Source organism: Herpailurus yagouaroundi, unplaced genomic scaffold, assembly GCF_014898765.1.
Source record: "Herpailurus yagouaroundi ecotype Mexico unplaced genomic scaffold, PumYag 182, whole genome shotgun sequence".
Taxonomy (NCBI): Eukaryota; Metazoa; Chordata; class Mammalia; order Carnivora; family Felidae; genus Herpailurus; species Herpailurus yagouaroundi.
In genome coordinates this window covers 24,325,632-24,344,296 of record NW_024412413.1, presented here as the reverse complement: position 1 = coordinate 24,344,296, position 18,665 = coordinate 24,325,632, and the positions used below count along the sequence as shown (strand labels likewise).

General features: G+C 40.0%; 1 protein-coding gene across 2 annotated transcripts in view; it reads left to right on the top strand.

Annotated features, from left to right (window-relative positions):
- Window positions 1-18,665, top strand: part of CFAP54 (cilia and flagella associated protein 54) — a 292,859-nt gene that overhangs the window by 249,889 nt on the left and 24,305 nt on the right. For both annotated transcript variants that reach the window (XM_040491156.1, XM_040491155.1), the window contains 2 exons: window positions 6,811-6,920; window positions 10,803-10,944. In XM_040491156.1, coding sequence (XP_040347090.1) covers window positions 6,811-6,920; window positions 10,803-10,944 — 252 coding nt within the window. The remainder of the gene's footprint in view (window positions 1-6,810; window positions 6,921-10,802; window positions 10,945-18,665) is intronic.

The following is an 18,665-nucleotide window of genomic DNA, read 5'->3' as shown; positions in this document are numbered from 1 at the left end:
TGAGTAGCTCAGTCAGTTGAGCATCTGACTCTTGATTTTGGCTTAGGTCATGATCTCACACTTTGTGGGATTGAGCCCTCCATTGGGCTCCACATGACAGTTTGGGATTCTCTCTCCAGCTCTGTCTCTGCCTCTCCCCTGCTAGCTTTATCTCTCTCTCTGTGTCTCTCTCTAAAAATAAATAAACATTAAAAAATATATCTTAGTACCTTTAGTTTTATTCTACCTCATCTTCTTGCTATTTTTTACAACCACAGTTCCCAGTAGGATGTTCTGGATTGCAAGACAACCCAGGTTCAGAATGAGACTTGAATTATATTTATTACTTGATCAGACTAAAGGAATACAACTCAGAACTAGCAGGGTGGAGGGGCAATGAAGAATCAGTAGCAGGGCCTTTCTTTCATCTCTGAGACCTAATTTGGGGGAATCAAACTACTGCAAAGGCTATTGTGTTGAGTGCAGCTAGGCAGTTCAAAGCATGGTATTCAGAGGCCACAGAAGATCTAGACAGACAAGCATGATCAATGCAAGAAGTCTGGTCAAGCAAAGCACTGAAAACCAAGATTCCATGTGTCAAGTGAAAACACAAAGTTGGATAGAACCTGAAGAGTTCTTGGAGATAAAGTCTATTCAATGTAGAAGCCCAGCCAGTCTGGGAACAAGACATAGGGAGCTGCTGCTCCTTTCTGGAGATCCTTAAAGCCTTAGTGTGAGCTAGACTATATTTCATGGTCCCAAACAAGCAGACTGTGCATTCAAGACAAGTTTAGGGGGCGCCTGGGTGGGTCAGTCAGTTGAGCGACCGACTTCGGCTCAGGTCATGATCTCACGGTTTGTGAGTTCAAGCCCCGCATTGGGCTCTGTGCTGACAGCTCAGAGCCTGGAGCCTGCTTCTGATTCTGTGTCTCAGAAATAAATAAACGTTAAAAAAAAAGAGACAAGTTTAGTCTTTCAGGACACCAAAGGAAGAGTTAGGATTCTTGGGAAAACTACCAAGTCATAGTAACCTCATAGAACCTCAACATTTTCAGTGTGGATGTCAGGGACACCATAACTCAGAGATCATACAGATGCCCAGGGCTTCCCTCTGAGGTGCCCTGGATTCTGGGTCTTGTTGGCCAAATGACTAATGAGAGCCTGGTGCTGCAGATGAGACCCAAAATTACACCCTGCTTCTGGGAGCTGGGGAAGACAAAGGCTGCATAAATGAAGCAGGGGCCAGCATCTGATAGTCAAGAACCAGCAGCACTGGCATCCCCTGGAGGCTCACTAGACATACAGAATCTCAGGTCTCCAGACCTACCAAATCAGAGCATACATTTTTTTTTTTAAATTTTTATGGGGCGCCTGGGTGGCTCAGATGGTTAAGCGTCCGACTTCGGCTCAGGTCACGATCTCGCGGTATGTGAGTTCGAGCCCTGCGTCGGGCTCTGTGCTGACTGCTCAGAGCCTGGAGCCTGTTTCAGATTCTGTGTCTCCCTCTCTCTCTGACCCTCCCCCGTTTATGCTCTGTCTCTCTCTGTCTCAAAAATAAATAAACGTTAAACATTTTTTTTTTAATTTTTATTAAGTTTCTTTATTTTTGAGAGGCAGAGAGAGAGAGACAGAGCATGAGTGGGAGAGGGGAAGAGAGAGAGGGAGACACAGAATCTGAAGTAGGCTCCAGGCTCTGAGCTGTCAGCACAGAGCCCGATGCAGGGCTCCAACTCATGAACTGTGAGATCATGACCTGAGCAGAAGTCAGTCGCCCAACCGACTGAGCCACCCAGGCACCCCAAACATACATTTTATTCATATTTCCCAAGTAATGTATGCACATTTAAGTCTGAGAAGCACTGGGCTAGGCCAGCACTACCAATGCACCTCACAGGTCTAATGATGATTCTCCAAGAAGCTATGCTGCATTGCCGGATTCTATAGTAGGCTCCACTGGAAAGCTTCTCTGACTTCCCTTGGACCACCCAAGTCAAATTTCAGGAGTTGAAAGAAACTAAGAGAACATCTATTTGATGAGTACAGTGACTTGACCATTGCCACAACTTATTAGTGACAAAAACATGAATGAGGACCTGAGTCTTCTAGTTCTTTGTATGGATTTCTTTGTAACATGCATATAATAGCTGCTTACTAACCAGTTAATAAAACATTGATTGAGTGCACCCTATATGCCAGGTGTTTTGTTAGGTGATTAAGATACCAGGGTGAGGAAGTTATGAATCAACTCCATCTAGTAGAGGAGGGGCTCTGTCTTCACCCCTTCCTGGGCTGTAAGGGATACCCCATTCAAGATGATTTTAGATACAGCATTTCTCAGTGTTTGTCAAAGCCACAACACTTCTTTACCATTGAAAAACAAGCCTTTGTGAAAGTGAGTAAGGGAGCATTGGAAATTTCATTGTGGGCATATTGTCTCCTGCAGAATCCAGTCCTGAGTATGTAGGGCTTTATAGACACTTATACCTGAAGAGTGAGGACAAGTTTGAAATAGAACTAAGCACATGGATTTGATGGGGACAGCCTGGGAGGTCAGATATGAAGCTGGCTTGGGGTTAGCAGTGGGTGTAAAAGAATATGGAGAATGAGGTACCAAACAAGGTAGGGCGAGGAGCCAGGAGTGGTCACGTGGCTCACAGCGACAGCAGCGATGCTCTGAGCACTTCGTGTTGACTCATTGGATCCTCACGTGATCCATGGGGATGGGGATTACCACATCTCCATTTTACAAATGAGGAAGTAGAGGCATAACATTTTCATAATTTGCCCCGATCACACAGCCAGTAAAGTCGGGGAAGCAAACCCAGACACTCTGGCTCCAAAGCCCAGGCTCACAACAAATAGATGCAAGTCAGTTTAGGGTTTTAATGTGTAACTACTGCCTTATTTTATCCAAGTCTGTTTTGATTTCAGACTGTTATACTTTGAAATCAGTTGTGCCACGCTTGGTTAGAAAAGATTTTAAAATTGTACTGCAAAGCCATTGACAAGTGTCAGCCTGAGGAGGGAGAAAGTCATTTTCATTATCAGGGGTTAAATGTAAAGTATGTTATCTATTTAAATTTTTCCACTAACACACTTTGGGGAACTTCATTAGCTCTTAAGAGATATAATGAAAATTTCAGAAATATGAAGATATTAATTAACATGTAGCAGGTGCTGCAAGCACTACTAAAAACAGTACAAGATGTCACTCCTGTCCACAGGGACTTTGTATGCTAGCCTGGGAGTCAAGGTTAACAAACAGAAAACAAGAGCAAACACCATAAGACAGACTAATCTCTCTGGGACTCATTTCATTTTCATTTCAGAAGTGTTTCATCAAATTTACCATAGTTTGAAAAACCAAATGTGAAAGACTTTTAATGAGTAAAAAGAACATTTCTCTCTCTGTCTAGCTGTCCACATCCATGAATCCACCATCAGATACAATTACTTTCAACTCTCAGCTGTCTCTGTTTTATTGGGTCTCCCCCCAACCCATACATCTAAATTACATGCTCACATGATAATTTCTTTAGTGATCAACCTCACACACTACTATGGAAGATGAAAGCTAATGTCAACCTCTTTTTCCCCCCTCAGGTATACTCTTCTCTTCTTTTTATTTAAGTTTACTTATTTATTGAAGGTGGGGGCAGACAAGAGATGGAGAGAGAGAATCCCAATCAGGCTCTGTCCTGTCACAAACTGAGATCATGACCCGAGCCGAAATCAAGAGTTTGGATACATAACCGACTGAGTCACCCAGGTGCCCCTCTCCTAAATGAGTTCTATCAAAATTCTTAAACCCAGAGCCAATGTTTACATTATGAATGTGTAAATATCACTCACAGCTGAGCCAAATAAGGTACTGTTTCCTTTCTTCCCGACTTCTATCCTGAAGAAAAAACCTGCCTTATTTTTAATTTAGTGTTCTCAGTATTCTAGAATCTCTCATTCTTCCTAAACTTTCAAAGAACTACACAATTCTTCTCTGCATGGTCCAACTCATCAGTTTATCTTAATTCTTTTATTGTCTTCTTCTTCAGAGACATGTTCCAAACTGGATTGATTGCTCTCATGGTTCAGATACCATCATAAGAGCCCACTCGCCATCCTCCTGAGAATTCCCTGGGTCCCATGTTTCTCCCTATCTTGACTTGATCTCTCCTATTGAATGAACACATTTTATAGCTTTCTGATAAAGGATGTGTTGGAGGTTCTGATTGTTCAAAGGACACACCATACAATATATTCCACAAAGTATATTCATGGAAGATTTTGGTAAAGGATAAGTCATGGCAGGATAAAGAAAGCTCAGATAACCAGTAGAGAGATCCAAGATGCCTGGGAGCAGTTGCCAGGGTCCTCACTCAGTTGCACAGCACACTTCATCTACAGATCATGAACCACAAAAATATGGTAAGATATCTTGGTCTCAAGAAGGTTGATGTCTTAACTGAGGAGGGGTCTTTCATACCTCTCTATTCTTGTAGTCAAAACCATGTGTGGGACCGGACTCAGTGATAGAAATGAAGAGAACAATAGAATCCAGATGCAAATCATCAATATGTACATATCTACAAGAAAATGCTGACACGATGGCACAGGCTGCCCCATTGGTGTGTTTCAGAATCAAGAACAGGACTGCATTAGTCACTGGGTGGTACATTTTACTCAGCTTTGGCCAAGGGCCAACAATAGTACTACAGTCCCCTGAGATGTTAACCACTTGCAACAGATTGACCCTGTACTTACACAGGATATAAGAAAACCTTGAATGTCCAACACAAAGTCATCATTGTATGCTGACATCATCATTTTCTAGGCATAAAACTCTACATTGAAAATTATTTTCTCTCAAAACGTGGGAGACATTGCCCCATTGTTTCTGGCAATCCTGCATTGCTGTTAAGTATGGTCCCATTCTAATGCCTAGTTCTTTCTTTTTCTCTTTCCTGTGGAAGCTCTGGGGATCTTCTTTCCATGCCCTGTGTGCTGAAATTCCATGATGAACCATGCGGGTCTGTCATCCACTGTGCCCCTTTCAATCTTTCAGTATATTCTTTAGTGCAAGAAGAATTATTTTCTTTGATAATTTCCTCCCTTTGATTATCTCTGTACCTTCTGGAATTATTATTCAGATACTGAATTTATTAGATTATTTTTCTCATCTTTTCTCCCATATTACCTATGTTTTAAAATTTAGGTTTACCTTTGGGGAGATATCTTCAATTTTGTATTTCAAACCTTTGTTGATATTTAGTTGTGATCATATATTTTTTTAGTTCTTAAGAGCTCTTTCTTGTTCTTTGTTCATTTTTAACAGCACTGCGTTCTGGATTCACAGATAAAATATTGTCTTTATTCTCTCTTAAGATATCAATTATGGTTTCATTGAAGTTCTCTTCTGCTCTCTGTCTTATATCTGATTCTTCAAGTTCCTTTCTTATGTTAGTTTTGGTCTCTACCTTTCATTTCATGTCTAGTGACCCTTGGCTATCCATTCATTTGTGAAGGTGCTACAGGGTGTATCAGGTCAGACTTATTGATTTATAGGCCTCATTGTAGGGTAACTGCAGGAGCCAGCAGTTTCATTGCAGGATGCTGAAATGTCAGTATCTGTAGGTCTTTTCTCTTTGTCTGGTCAGTTTCCTCAAAGAGGATCCTTTTCAACTTCTGTCTGGTTTCCTACATCCCGAGCAGGGGCTGCAGTGGGGTAGGGGATGTCTCTTGTTCAGAACACAGACTTCCACTTAATTCCCATGTTTTCAGTTCTGCATCTCAGCCCTGTACCTAATGTCCCTGACGATAGAGCTCTGATTTAACCTCAGCAGAGAGGAAAATGAAAGGAAGTTTGGCCAGAGAGGAGGCAAGGGAAGTAGGGAAATCTCCTGGTGGCATGGGCTCAGGGAAGGGATAAGAGGGAGGAACATCTCCAGCTCCCAAGCCTTTCTGGGTTCTCAGTCATGTTTGTTGTTGGCAACCCCTCTGAAGGCAGTTAGGACACAGCCTTTCCTCTTTTCTGAGTCCCCCAACACTCTTCTCAGCAATTTCTGTCCTTCAACATGTTGCTAACATCTCTTGTCTGCTTACCTCCTTTTTGTCTGTCTTTGTGGATTTATGCCTTTCTAAAAAATCCCTGTACTCTTATTTTAGTTTGATTATCAAAGAAAACAGAGATAAATGCATGTACTTAATTAGTTGGTTTTGACTGGCAGCTCTGGGCCTCAGCATTCTCATATCTAAAAGGAGGGACTTAGACCAGATCCTCTCTAAGGTTCTATGAATCTCAAATTCTGTGAATTGGACCATAAATAAGTGCTACAATATAAGGAAGCAAAATTCAAACCGCAGGGAGATTACCAGAGTATGAGTCATTAGGAGAAGTTCCATGCTAGAGGTGGGGACCAGAAAGTTGTGTGTAGGTTAAATAAACAGAAGAGTAAGGGAGCAGCATAAGTGATGCACAGAAGCAGCTATGACCACTGATGAGAAAGGTGCATATTGAGAAGCAACGAGAAACGAGGTTGGATATTCACCAGGTACACGTTTCCAACTTGTAGAGGGCCTTCGCAGGTTGAGATTTAAACTTAATAATTGCAGTAAGAAATGGCACTCTTCAAAAATAATATAATATTATTATCAAATGGCATTTCTTTTCACCTCATAAACTTTGTACAATTCTTGCTCAAATCAGTCCTCTTTAAAGTGAGTTGAAACACAATTGTTTTCTCTTTCAAAGAAAAACTTAAAAAATTTAATGATATTATTTTGAGGCAACGTGTAATTTTAATGTCACATTTTATTCATGTTTTAATTTTCTTATAGGTTTTATTGTTGTATGCATATAACATGAGGCCCCAGAATATTTCAGAGACTGTGCCTAATAGCACTTCTAGCGATGTCTATGTTGGCTCTTTCTGGGTTCCACTGAACAGGCAAGTAATGATGGATTTCCTACAACTCTGCTAATATTTTCCTTAGAACAGACTGTTTTAGTAATATTCAAGGTAAGTCACAGGAGAACTTTTAGAAGACATTTTTAGAAGAATCTTCCTTTTAATTAGAGGAGTATGATATTGCAGTGGTTAAGAGTATGAACTCTGAATCCAGCCTGCTTTGGGTCAAATGCCAATCGTGCCCCTTATTCACTTTGCAAACTTGAGCTTGTTACTTAACCTCTCTGTGCTTCAGTCACCCCATCGATGAAGTGGGAATAAGAATAATAGTACTTAGGGTTGTGGAGAAACACTTCCTGACACTTCATAAAGATTTTAGAGAGTACAAGGATATATTTTGCCTATAATTTGGGGCATATTTAAAAAAATTTTTAATGCTTATTTATTTTTGAAAGAGAGACAGAGCATGAGAGGGGAAGGGACAGAGAGAGAAGGAGACACAGAATCTGAAGCAGGCTCCAGGCTCTGAACTGTCAGCACAGAGCCTGGTGCAGGGCTCGAACTCACAAGCCTGGAGACCATGACCTGAGCCGAAGTTGGCTACTTAATCGACTGAGCCACCCAGGCACCCCTAATTTGGGGCATATTTAAAAAGTAACATGTGGCTCCGTATTGGGTTGCAAAATTATGGACAAACTCCACGCCCTCCATTGTCCCACCCTTCCCCATTTTACATTGTTCCCCACATCAAAAGCCTCTGCTTCATCCAGGTTGTTTTCCTTTCTCTCCATCAAACAGGGCATGTCTCTAACTTTTGCTCATGCCTGGTTTCTCTCTTCTCCTGTTTCACTTTACCAAATTTTAATTTTTTTCATTGCTTAGTTAATTTAGTTTTGATTCCATTGTTCACCGTCCTTGTGACCTCAACTCCATTGCCTCAGTTGTAAAATGGAAAGAATATCTACTCTGCCTGCCTTTCAGGGTTGTTAAGATCAAGACAGACAACGTATGCATATCTTCTGAAAGGCCGAAAGCACTGGGCAAATGTCAAATCTTGTTACTAACCCCTGTGTCTATCAGTGTCAGCTCTTTGCCGTGTTAGGCACCTAGTAAGTGCTTAACGAACAGAGACCTGGTTCTTCCCTGAAGAGCCTTGTTCATGCTCCAAGATTTTCATTTTGAAGGACTTCTTGGCCTTGCCATAAAAGAGAATAAAACAAGAGATGTCTCAAGAGCTGGCATATTTTCAATTATTCAGCCAATTTTCTTTTTTTCCCTTTTTCCTTTTTCTTTTTTTTTTTTTTTTTTTTTTTTTTTTTTTTGAACTGGCAGAAAATCTAGGCACAGGACATATACCAGCACAGCTAAGCCACAAAGTTATGAAATTATATACTTGCTTTGTGTACATAAATATGGCAAGATATTTTTTTAGAATCACATGATGAAAATGATGATAATTTCTGCAGAGTGGAATGAAATCAAAATGACAGAATTCTTTTTTATTCCAAAAAGTTTGTAATTTGAATGTGTTTATGATCAGTGGTAGGTTTACTCAGGTTAGGGACATGAACCTGGCCAACACAGAGGAGGGTGCCTGGCAGTATCTCATCTAACCTATCCCTTGGGGACACAGTTGAAAGCTGCCCATTTCCCTCATCTAGGCTGGCATTGCTTGTATTCTTAGGAGGGCCAGGGTACCTAAGATAGGTACGTGGGGAGTTGCTCTTGTTGACCATCTTTCAGAAGGCAAAGTAAGAATACAAGGGGTCAGAAAAAAATAAGCCAGAGAAGGAACCAGAATAGCCTTCAAATTGGGCAGTCCTCTTGAATCGTTCATTTCACGTCCTAATCTCCAAATTAAGTACTTACAAGGAAAAACATTTTAATTCTTGGCATTTTTCTATAGCAACAAAAGAAAAGATAGTGTTCTCAATACACACGCATAAATGTTTCTGTGTAGTTCTATCTAATTATGTTCTTCTAACCAAGATCCAGTTCCCTGCCTGCTGTCTCTGCCTTCAAGTCTCCTGCCATCCACATTTCTACTTCTGTCCGGGTCCTGCTTCCAGGCCCTGGCAGCCTGGGGGGGAGAGAGTGCCCGTGAGTCAGTAAATGAGAGCAGAGGCTGTGGGGAGCTGGTCTAGCCTGGATGAGATGATGGATGTTTGTGGGCCAATGTGGGAATTCAAAAGCTGGACTGAGCATTGACACGGACGGGGAGGTCAAGATGTGTATGGGCAAGATGTTGGGCAAATGGGGTCATGAGATGAACCTGAGATGCTAGGTCCTCTGATGCTGCTCCTTGATCAGGGGCCCAGCCACCCCCACCCCCACCCCCCACCCCCAGCCTGCTTTTTACAGAGTTAGACCAAGACATTTGTTTTTGAAACAGATAGTACAGCTCTGGACATTCACTGACAATCTGAAACCCAAACATCAAAGAACAGTTTATCCTTCCTGCAATTCCATGTATTAGAAGGGGAAGCTACATTATTTTTGAAAGAGAAACGGGAATTATAAGAATTCTTTCTTGGGTATTAGAATGAAGAACAGTGTGTTAGAATATCATCTTTCTCTCATGTGGCTTCTCATGGTTAGGAATGTACATAGTTATGTCATTTCATCGGTACAAAATGCTGTGAAGTAGATGAAGCAGGTTTTATTATTCCAGTCTTGCAGTAGGAGGAATGTCAGGGTCAGAGAGGTTAGGTGGCTTGTGCAGGGTCTCATGGCTGATGTGTGTTGGAACCAAGCATGCCTCTCCCAGGTCCTTTGAGTCCTACCTGTTCTCTCTCCAGTGCATCAGGCAGCCTTTCCGCCATTCTTGGAGATGACCCTTTTTTTTTTTTTTAATGGATGTCTTCCAAGTAAACTTTTAATAACAGATCTTTACATTTTAACCATTGTCCTTTTTTTATAAAAGAGTTTCTTAAACACACTATATAATTTCAGATGCTCTTATGTATAATTAAAGGTACTTTTTCACCTTCTATCATGGTCATCGAGTATTATACCATGCTGCAGATGAGGACCCTGTGGAACATTGGAGAATTGACATTCCTGTGTATGTTTTTGATGTCAGTTTGACTTAATGGATAATTTACTTCTTTCTCATAAAAGTTTCCCTCCTTCCTTGGATGGAGACACCCACACTGACGCACACACACATGCATGCATATATGTGCTGTATCCCATAGCATAGACTCACTGAAGGCCACACAGGGTGGCTGTTTGCCTCCTTCAGCTGCTTCAAATGCTTTTTCTTCTCCTGACTCCACTCACCCATTTACCTCTGCCTTCAGAGTATCCACTGTTCACTGGCCTGTGGCCCCAGAAGCTTTCTGTCTTCAGCATAATTGCCGCTGTGTCCTGTGCCTTCCTCCTTGGCTTTTGCTTTTCCTTCTTTCTTGATCCTGCTCCCTGCCCTTTCACCCCTCCCCGCACAATATACTTCATTGTTATGGGCTCGTTGATTGGCCTTTGCAAGCCATTGCTAACTTGCCATAATTCTTACCTTCAGGTCAGCAGGGCAGTCATGGCACAGCATTAAGATTTACATAGGAGCAAACCTTTTGTTATTGCCTGGACTTTCTTTGCTCGCGTAAATGTTCATTTTCTTTTTTTTTCATCTTAAGCAGTATTTTGGATGTGTGCATTTCTGTCATTGTGCCTTTGCCAGTTTGTCATTTTAAATCTCTCAGAGTATATAACTAGGTCATAAATATTATACGGGTTAGAATTGTTTCTCTTTGCTCATGTTTCTTGAATGAAGGAATTATTGAATGAATGATGTTTGGGAATGCCAGAAACCCCAGTGTTAAATACCTGAGGACTAACTTTACACATATTACAGATTCTGGGAATAAACGAATGCCTTTCTTACCTTTTCAAGTAAAATACATGTGCATCTGTTATTTTTAGGGTCATTTCAATTCATGAGAAACTATCTAATCTTACGCAAATAGCTGAAATATCATTGCCAACAACTCCTGAAATTACTTCAGATGAAAATGTATCCGAAATGCAAGAAATGGAAGAGAAATCAGTTGATAAGGAAATGGAAGTAAGTTATTAAAAATAATGGAAAATTGCATTGCTGTTGTAGCATAGATGTCATTTTATATAATTATTTAAGTGATTTTTTTACTTCATCAAAGCACAACTATGTCACTAATCTTGAACTTTGTGGTTCTTCTGTTCTCCATTTCTCTATTTAGAGTATCAAATATAATCCAACTTTTTTGGACACGTACATAGTGCTTCCTTCAAAGCTTTTCTAAACATACCAATTATAAGAATGTGATGGTGAAAGAAAGCAAAGGCAATCTAGAGAAATCACTTAGATACCACTGTGAATCCCAAGAAACAATGCTCTGTAACTTTACATTATTCTTTTACTCTTTATTCTTAAGTCTACTGTTTCAACATTTTTATTATTCAAGAAATGTGTGAAGAAAAGTATCTTTCAGACTTTCTCTATGCATATATGTATTTTTTGAACAACAACAAAAAAGACATTATCTTAATGGTGTATTATTAATTTGATCACACAGTTGGGTGGTTTTTGTGATGATTGATGTATGTGTCTGGAGAAGAGGGTCATTGAGGGTCATTTCTCTTCTACCCTTCCTGAGTTCTGAACCCACTGAGGAATGGGATATAGCAGATGGATAGTGGAAATCAAAATCTCAGCGTCCTTAACTGAGAAAGCTGATTGATTGTCGAACATTGCTTTAGGACTGTGACCAAATGAGCTTAGTAGTATCTCACCCCTGAATGAGCCAGACTTGCCCACCTAGTCACACCTGTGTAACCATAGGATTCCCCAGTGCCCTTCTGCCCCTGCCAGGCTCACTGCAGGGAGGAGCAGAGACCAGCAGTCTTGTAGGCAGGGTGCCTCCAAAAATATAAACAAAGATTGCCCAGAAGAGGCTGAGCCCAGCATGTTCTTTTGCTTTTCCCAAACTTACTAATCAGTTAAGTCACTCCACTTTCCTGGCAGTAAATTAGTTTCAAGTCTGAAAGAAGCCAGAAGTGTTCCTCCTCTAGGAGTGGAGTGGCATTTCCTTACGCTCTATGGAAATGAGAGGAGCAGGAACATATTTGTTCTTCCCTAATCACTTGTCCTTTGAATTTCCATTTGCACATTAATCCACTTTCTTGAGTTATAGATTCTGTAGTTATTTTGGCCATTTTAAAAGTCAGACAGCTCTACAAGACTTAGCGAAAAGGGACAATCTCCTACCCAACCTCTTCTCACTCCGCAGTCCTGCTTTGCAGAGGCAACCATTTTCAGCTCTTTCAGCTGTTTCTCTTGTTATTTACTTCCACGTGTATAATAATATGTAGTATCAGTCATGAAAAATGAGGCAGCAAACGGCCTTCAAATCCAAGTGCGTTAACTGGGACCCTGTTCCATGTCCCCTCAGGCCTGCATCTAGGCTGGTAGCACATCCATCACGTGAAATATCACCAGTCACAGTAGCAGGAGGGAAGAAATGGGTAAATTGCACATTGGCTCTTAAGGTTTCTGTCATATCACTTCCACTAATATTTCATTGACCAAAGAAGTCACATCCTACAGGCTTGGAAGAAGGAAAACCAGAATTATTGATGAGTAGAGCTATTAGCTACAAATAATTATTCTTTTTTTCTTTTATGTATCAACTTGAGATAATATCTATTGATTTTGTTGTGGTATATAAGGGTTTAATTCACTTATACTTCTCCCCAACTTCTCCTTTCTCCTTTTCCCAAGTATTGTCATATCACAGATTTTGGTTAAGTCACTATTCAGTATTTACATTATCATGCCCCTGGAAACAATGTTCACAGCCAAGTCAAAGAGTGTACTATGGTTATTTTCTTTTCTTGTATAAGCTTTGATTTTTCTTGTATTTTTTTCTTTAACTTTCTTCTGATCATTACATCACAATTTTCATATGTTCATCCATAGATTTTCACCCAGTTGTTCATGCTTATCAAATAATATCTCAGTTCCTTTTTTTCTTCTTGAAAGCTCCCATCTTTCTGCTCTAGTTGAGGACTGTTTGCCCCCAATGCCTACAGCATACCTCTAAATCTGGGGCCTCCTTTTGCTGCTTTCCTGGTTGAATTCCCAGCCAGTTGGGGCCCAGCTCTGTTTCTCCTCTCTGAAAGTTTGTAGGATCTTTTCTTCATTTTTGATCTGCTGTATCTCATTCCTTAAATCACTTTTTGCTAGTTTAATATTCAATCACAATAACAAAACATTTTTAATTCTTTTTTTAAATTTTTAATGTTTTTTTTTTTTGAGAGAGAGAGAGAGACAATGAAAGCAGGGGAGTGGGAGGGGCAGAGAGAGAGAGAGAGAGAGAGAGAGAGAATCTGAAGCACATTTCAGGCTCTGAGCTGTCAGCATAGAGCCCATCACTGGGCTCAAACTCACAAACCGTGAGATCATGACCTGAGCCAAAGTCAGACTCTTAACCAACTGAGCCATGCAGGCACCCCAAAACATTTTTAATTCTTAAAGAAAAGTATTGGTATACCTCTTTTGGTCCTATTTCTATTTTTTCTTTTCTTTTTTTTTTTTTTTTGCCATTCTAACCTTTTTTCCCCTTTTTTATTGAAGTCTAGTTGACATACATGTTATGTTAGTTTCAGGTGTAGGTTTAGCTCTTTATTTCCTCATCTATGCACTCATGTGAACGTGTAAAATTTGAGGACTCTCCTGATTCTCAGAGTGTACCTGTTGGCATTTTCAGTCTGAATTTACCAGTAGAGTGAGTGAATCCATTTTTCATTATTGTGAAAGCAACAAGCCCAGCTGTAAGAGGATTCATCAAGAACAGTTAGCCTTTGCAAAATGCCACTTTTCCACACTTGCCTTTCCTCTGCTCTGTGCCCGGATTTATCATAGAACTGATGTCTTAGATTTTGGGTTGCACATCCCAAAGTCTTTTCAGTGTCTTTGTAGGTTACGATATTAATTACCAGATGTTTCTTGATATTACCTATATACTGAGCGCTTATAATAAATCTAATAGATCAGATATCTCAAACCCATGAGATTACATATATTATAAAATAATAATATAACATACATATTTTCTTTGTTTCAGGTTTTCATTTAAATTCTAGTTGGTTAACATATAGTGTAGAATTTTTATCACTTTGATTCATCACTTACATATAACATCCAGTGCTCATAACAAGTGCCCTCTTTAACACCCATCACCTATTTAGCCTGTCCCCCCACCTCCCCTCCAGCAACCCACAGTTTGTTCTCTATAGTTCAGAGTCTCTCATGGTTTGCCCCCCTCTCTTTTTTTCCCCCTGCCCCTATGTTCATGTTTTGTTTCTTAAATTCCACGTGTGAGTGAAATCATATGGTATTTGTCTTTCTCTGACCAACTTATTTCGCTTCACATAATACACTCTAGCTCCATCCATGGCTTTGCAAATGGCAAGATTTCATTCTTTTTGATGGCTGAGTAATATTCCACTAATATATATCACCTCTTCTTTATCCATTAATTAGTTGATGACCATTTGGGCTCTTCATAATTTGGCTATTGTTGATAATGATGCTATAAACTTCGGGGTAAATGTACCTTTTCAAATCAGTATTTTTGTATCCTTTGGATAAATACCTAGTAGTGCAATTGTTGGGTTGTGGAGTAGTTCTATTTTTAGCTTTTTGCGGAACCTCTATACTGTTTTCCATAGTGGCTGCACCAGTTTGAATTCCCACCAATGGGGCAAGAGGGTTCCCTTTTCTCTGTATCCAAGCCAACACCTGTTGTTTCCTGTGTTGTTAATATTAGCTATTCTGACAGGTGTGAGGTAATATCTCATTGTGGTTTTGATTTGTATTTCCCTGATGATGAGTGATGTGGAGCATCTCTTCTAACATATGTATTTTTTTTTCATATTATGTCTGTTTTCAGGAAGAACTCCACTCTCGTGTCATTTTTGCACTTCTTTTGTAGATCACTTGATTTGGTCACTTAGTTTTTTGGTCATAGTCCAAACATATCAGATTGCTGTCTTTGAGCCATAGTCTAGTATATTCTTTGCTGAAATTGTCCCTGAGTCCACTTCCATATAATTCATATATGAAAAAAGATTATTTTCTCCTAAACCCATTCATCTTTGCAACTTCTATTGTCTGAGGCAGGAGGGTGAGCATCCATAAGAGCACGAAGTCTAGGTTGTGCTCTGCTACTCAGTTTTACTACTTAGGGTCAGTCACTTACCCTTATCTGGGACTAATGTTCCTCTCATCTCTAAAACTGATCATCTCACTAAAATAGTGCTCTGAGATGGAGAGCCACACCCCTTGGTTGGAAGGTGAGTCACCAGAATTTCCGTGGGGTCTGATGTGGGAATCAAATTTATTACAATGAGCCTGGCATCTCAGTAAAGAGGTTGACTATGAATATAAGAAAATACCAAATAAATGGGGATAAGAGAGAGCGTTTGAATGTAAGCAGAGGGAGGAATCCAGAGTCTCTTTAACCAGAGTTTGTGGCTTGCTTTCTTGTCCTGACTAGAATGGTATATGTCAGTGGATCAGTCCTTGAGTAAAAAAGACTACTTTCAGTAATGATGTTCTGTGTATCTTTGAGTTTGTCTTGTTCCTTAACTTAGAAGATGTTTCTTCAGCTTTAAGGAGGGCATTTTTAAATATGTTTCAGTTCTGTTGGTTCTCTATATAAGAGAATGTCATCAAATGGAAGACAAACTAATATCTGTTTAGATGAACTGGCAAACAGATTAGTTCAGAACACTTGAAAAGTTGAGAAAAAGAAGGAACATATAAAGTTTTCTTTTTTTTTTTTCCAGTATGCTAACTGGCACTTAAAAAAAAGGCAGCTATATTCTGTGTTCTAACAAATCCCATTGACTAAATCTGCCAGTTTGTTGTCATGACAACCTTCACTTGGCACTAATTAGAAGGTAACTAGGACATTTGAAGAGATCGATTCTGGTCTGGAATTGGAAAGGATTTTATAACCTCTATAATCTATTATATTTAGTTCTATCAAAGTATAGATTTTTGGTGGGTTATTAAATAGAAGGTACCAGAAAATGTACCTTTGGTTGATATGGGGGATAATGAATCTTACTCTCTTTTTTTTTTCTTTTCCTTTTTTTCCACATACACCCCCCCCCCCCCCCCGCCAAAGCCTATGGTCTGGAATAAGCTAAGAAATTCAGAACACAGATATTAATTTAAGATTAATTTAAGATGTATCGAGAGGGCTACAGAACAGGTGTTCTAATCACTTCTGGCTTGAAAACTGTATACATTCTTCTAAAATGAACAAAGCTGGCTTAGAATGACTGAGTTATTTTAACCTGTCATTCATAGCTTTAGGGGTGTCTTCAGAGCTTACCAGGGACTTTAAGGCATATGAAAAATGCACACGATCCTGATTTTAAGAGAAAAACATCTTATTTGGAGTGATAGCATACTGATATGAAGAGCCTAAAATATGCTTACCAATTCACCTAAGGTTAGTTCAGCAAACATTTATGGGATGCCTGGATTGTACAAGGCAATTAAAATTAGTATACAGTCAACATATTCCAAATATCAAAGTACTATGAAAACAAAGAACAAAATGAAATTGAACATTAGCCTCAATTCACAAATTCTTTTTGAGGAAATATTATATGCAAAATTTTTCCAGGCTTGGGGAGGAGATAAGGACATGCAGAAATCAGTACAATTAGGTCTTTGTCATGGAGGAGATTAATCATTGTATGAGTATGGACGTAGGTACCCAGATGTCATTCATAATGAACCTAGCCATTGGGTGGTCCTCTTTTAGCAAAATGTGTCATTTTAAGAAACATCAATCTGCTGTTCAAAACCATTGAAAATAATCTAAATCTTTATGGAGTCTCTCATAAGAACATTCAAGAGGGAATTCTTTCATAACACAAGGCAAAACTTCTTTTAAACCTTCTTTTCCCCAATTGTCATGTTCTTTAGTATCTCTCTGACATCTGCATGCAACCTTCCAACAAAATACCCCAAAACACCCTGTACTCTTACTGCATTGTTTTGAAGGTTATCTGTTTATGTGTCTCTTCATCTCTCTTTACTGTGACTTCCTTGCTGGAGGTTTTGTTCATCATCTTATCTCTGATATTTAGCCCAGTGCCTGACACACAGTGCCTCTCCAGTACTTGCTTGGGGAGCTTCTAGTTGAAGACCTGTGGAGGACACGCATAGCAGACTGAGGATACAGCAAGAGAAGGGGTGTGAAGTCATGGGAGTGAATGTTACATTCAAGGGATGATGAGATGTCTGTTGTGATGGGAGAATAGGGTGAATGTAGTGGGAGATGCGGCTGAAGAGGTGGGTGGAATTAAGTGACTCCTCCTCTCTGATTCACCACATGGTGCTGTAAGAGTCTGTCTCTCCTTTTCTTCCCACTAGACCATCCATTGGCTCCTTAAGGGCTCTCTTTCTGTCTTGTTCATTACCAGTTCATGACACTTAGGCTGCATACGGTAGGTGCTGAATGAATAAATAGCGAGTGAACTTTGTTCTGTAGGGGAGGGCCATGAAAAGGCAGGGCTGGGTGTGGGGGTTAGGGGGAGGGGCAGCACCTGGAAGGGCATCTCATGATCTACTCTGTGATTGGCTGACATAAACTGGTGGCATGTGAAGGAGGGATGAGGGAACCAAGAGTTTGGAGGATGGAAAACAATTTAGGAAGTTTTTTCCATACAGTAGGTGAAAGAAGATGAGGATTTCAACTAAGTCAGAGTTGGCATGGTTATTTTTGAAGTAACTCAGTAAACCATTCTCCATAGAATCAATAGATGCTCCTTTTTAAGGGAGAAATGGCAAAGATTGAACAAGGGTCACTCTGTGCCCTTCCAGCCCCCTGCCAACCACACACCCACACACCTCTGGCAGCTTTCTGCCTGGGCTGATGAGCTCGAGGCTTCACTTCTGTGGTAGAAAGGTCATGTGAGGCCTCCCACAACCTGATATCCAATCAGCCAATTTTCTATGTGTTTATGTGATTTACTGCAAATAATGCCAAAGAAATAGGATGTTGTTGAGGTGAAATTTCTGTTTGATAAATGTTGAGACAGGTAGTGGAAGGCATTTATCAGGTAATATTGCTGTCTTCATCTGTTATGTGAAATGATTAATGACGTACACAGTCTCATTTTGCTTGATAGCTCTTGAAGAAATCATGACAGTAACCCATCATGGCTGTTATTGAAACCTTTCCTATAGGAAGGAAATGTATTTTAACCAGTCCTGAAAACTCAATTAAAAATATAGAAATTAGATAAATATGAGAAGTGTAAGTGTGGAGACAAAGGAGTATCCCCTCGGTCTTAAAGTGGATGAAGAACCTGGGAGGTTCCTCACAGGAAAGCAGTATTCCCCGATCAGTGCTAGTATCCTACTTGCCCTCCATTTTTTTTGGTCCCATTGAAGCTGGCCCACTTCTAGCCATGATCACTTCCTATCCAAACAGTTTGAGTAACCTCCTGGCTAATTTCTCTTTCTCTTGTCTCTTCTCAGTCTAGTTCACCTTTAAAATATAGCCAGAATTATCTTTTTAAAGCAATTGGATCATTGTTTCCTTAGTCCGGTGCCTCTCGATTTCCTATGCAGTAAAATTCAAATTCGTAACTTTTACATGTCCTATTATAAGTGCACCTCTCCAGCCTTATTTCTCCTCACTCATACTGCCATGCTTCCTATACACACCGTAGTAAAGACCATATCATATGTTTATGTTCCTTGAATATCCACTGTTC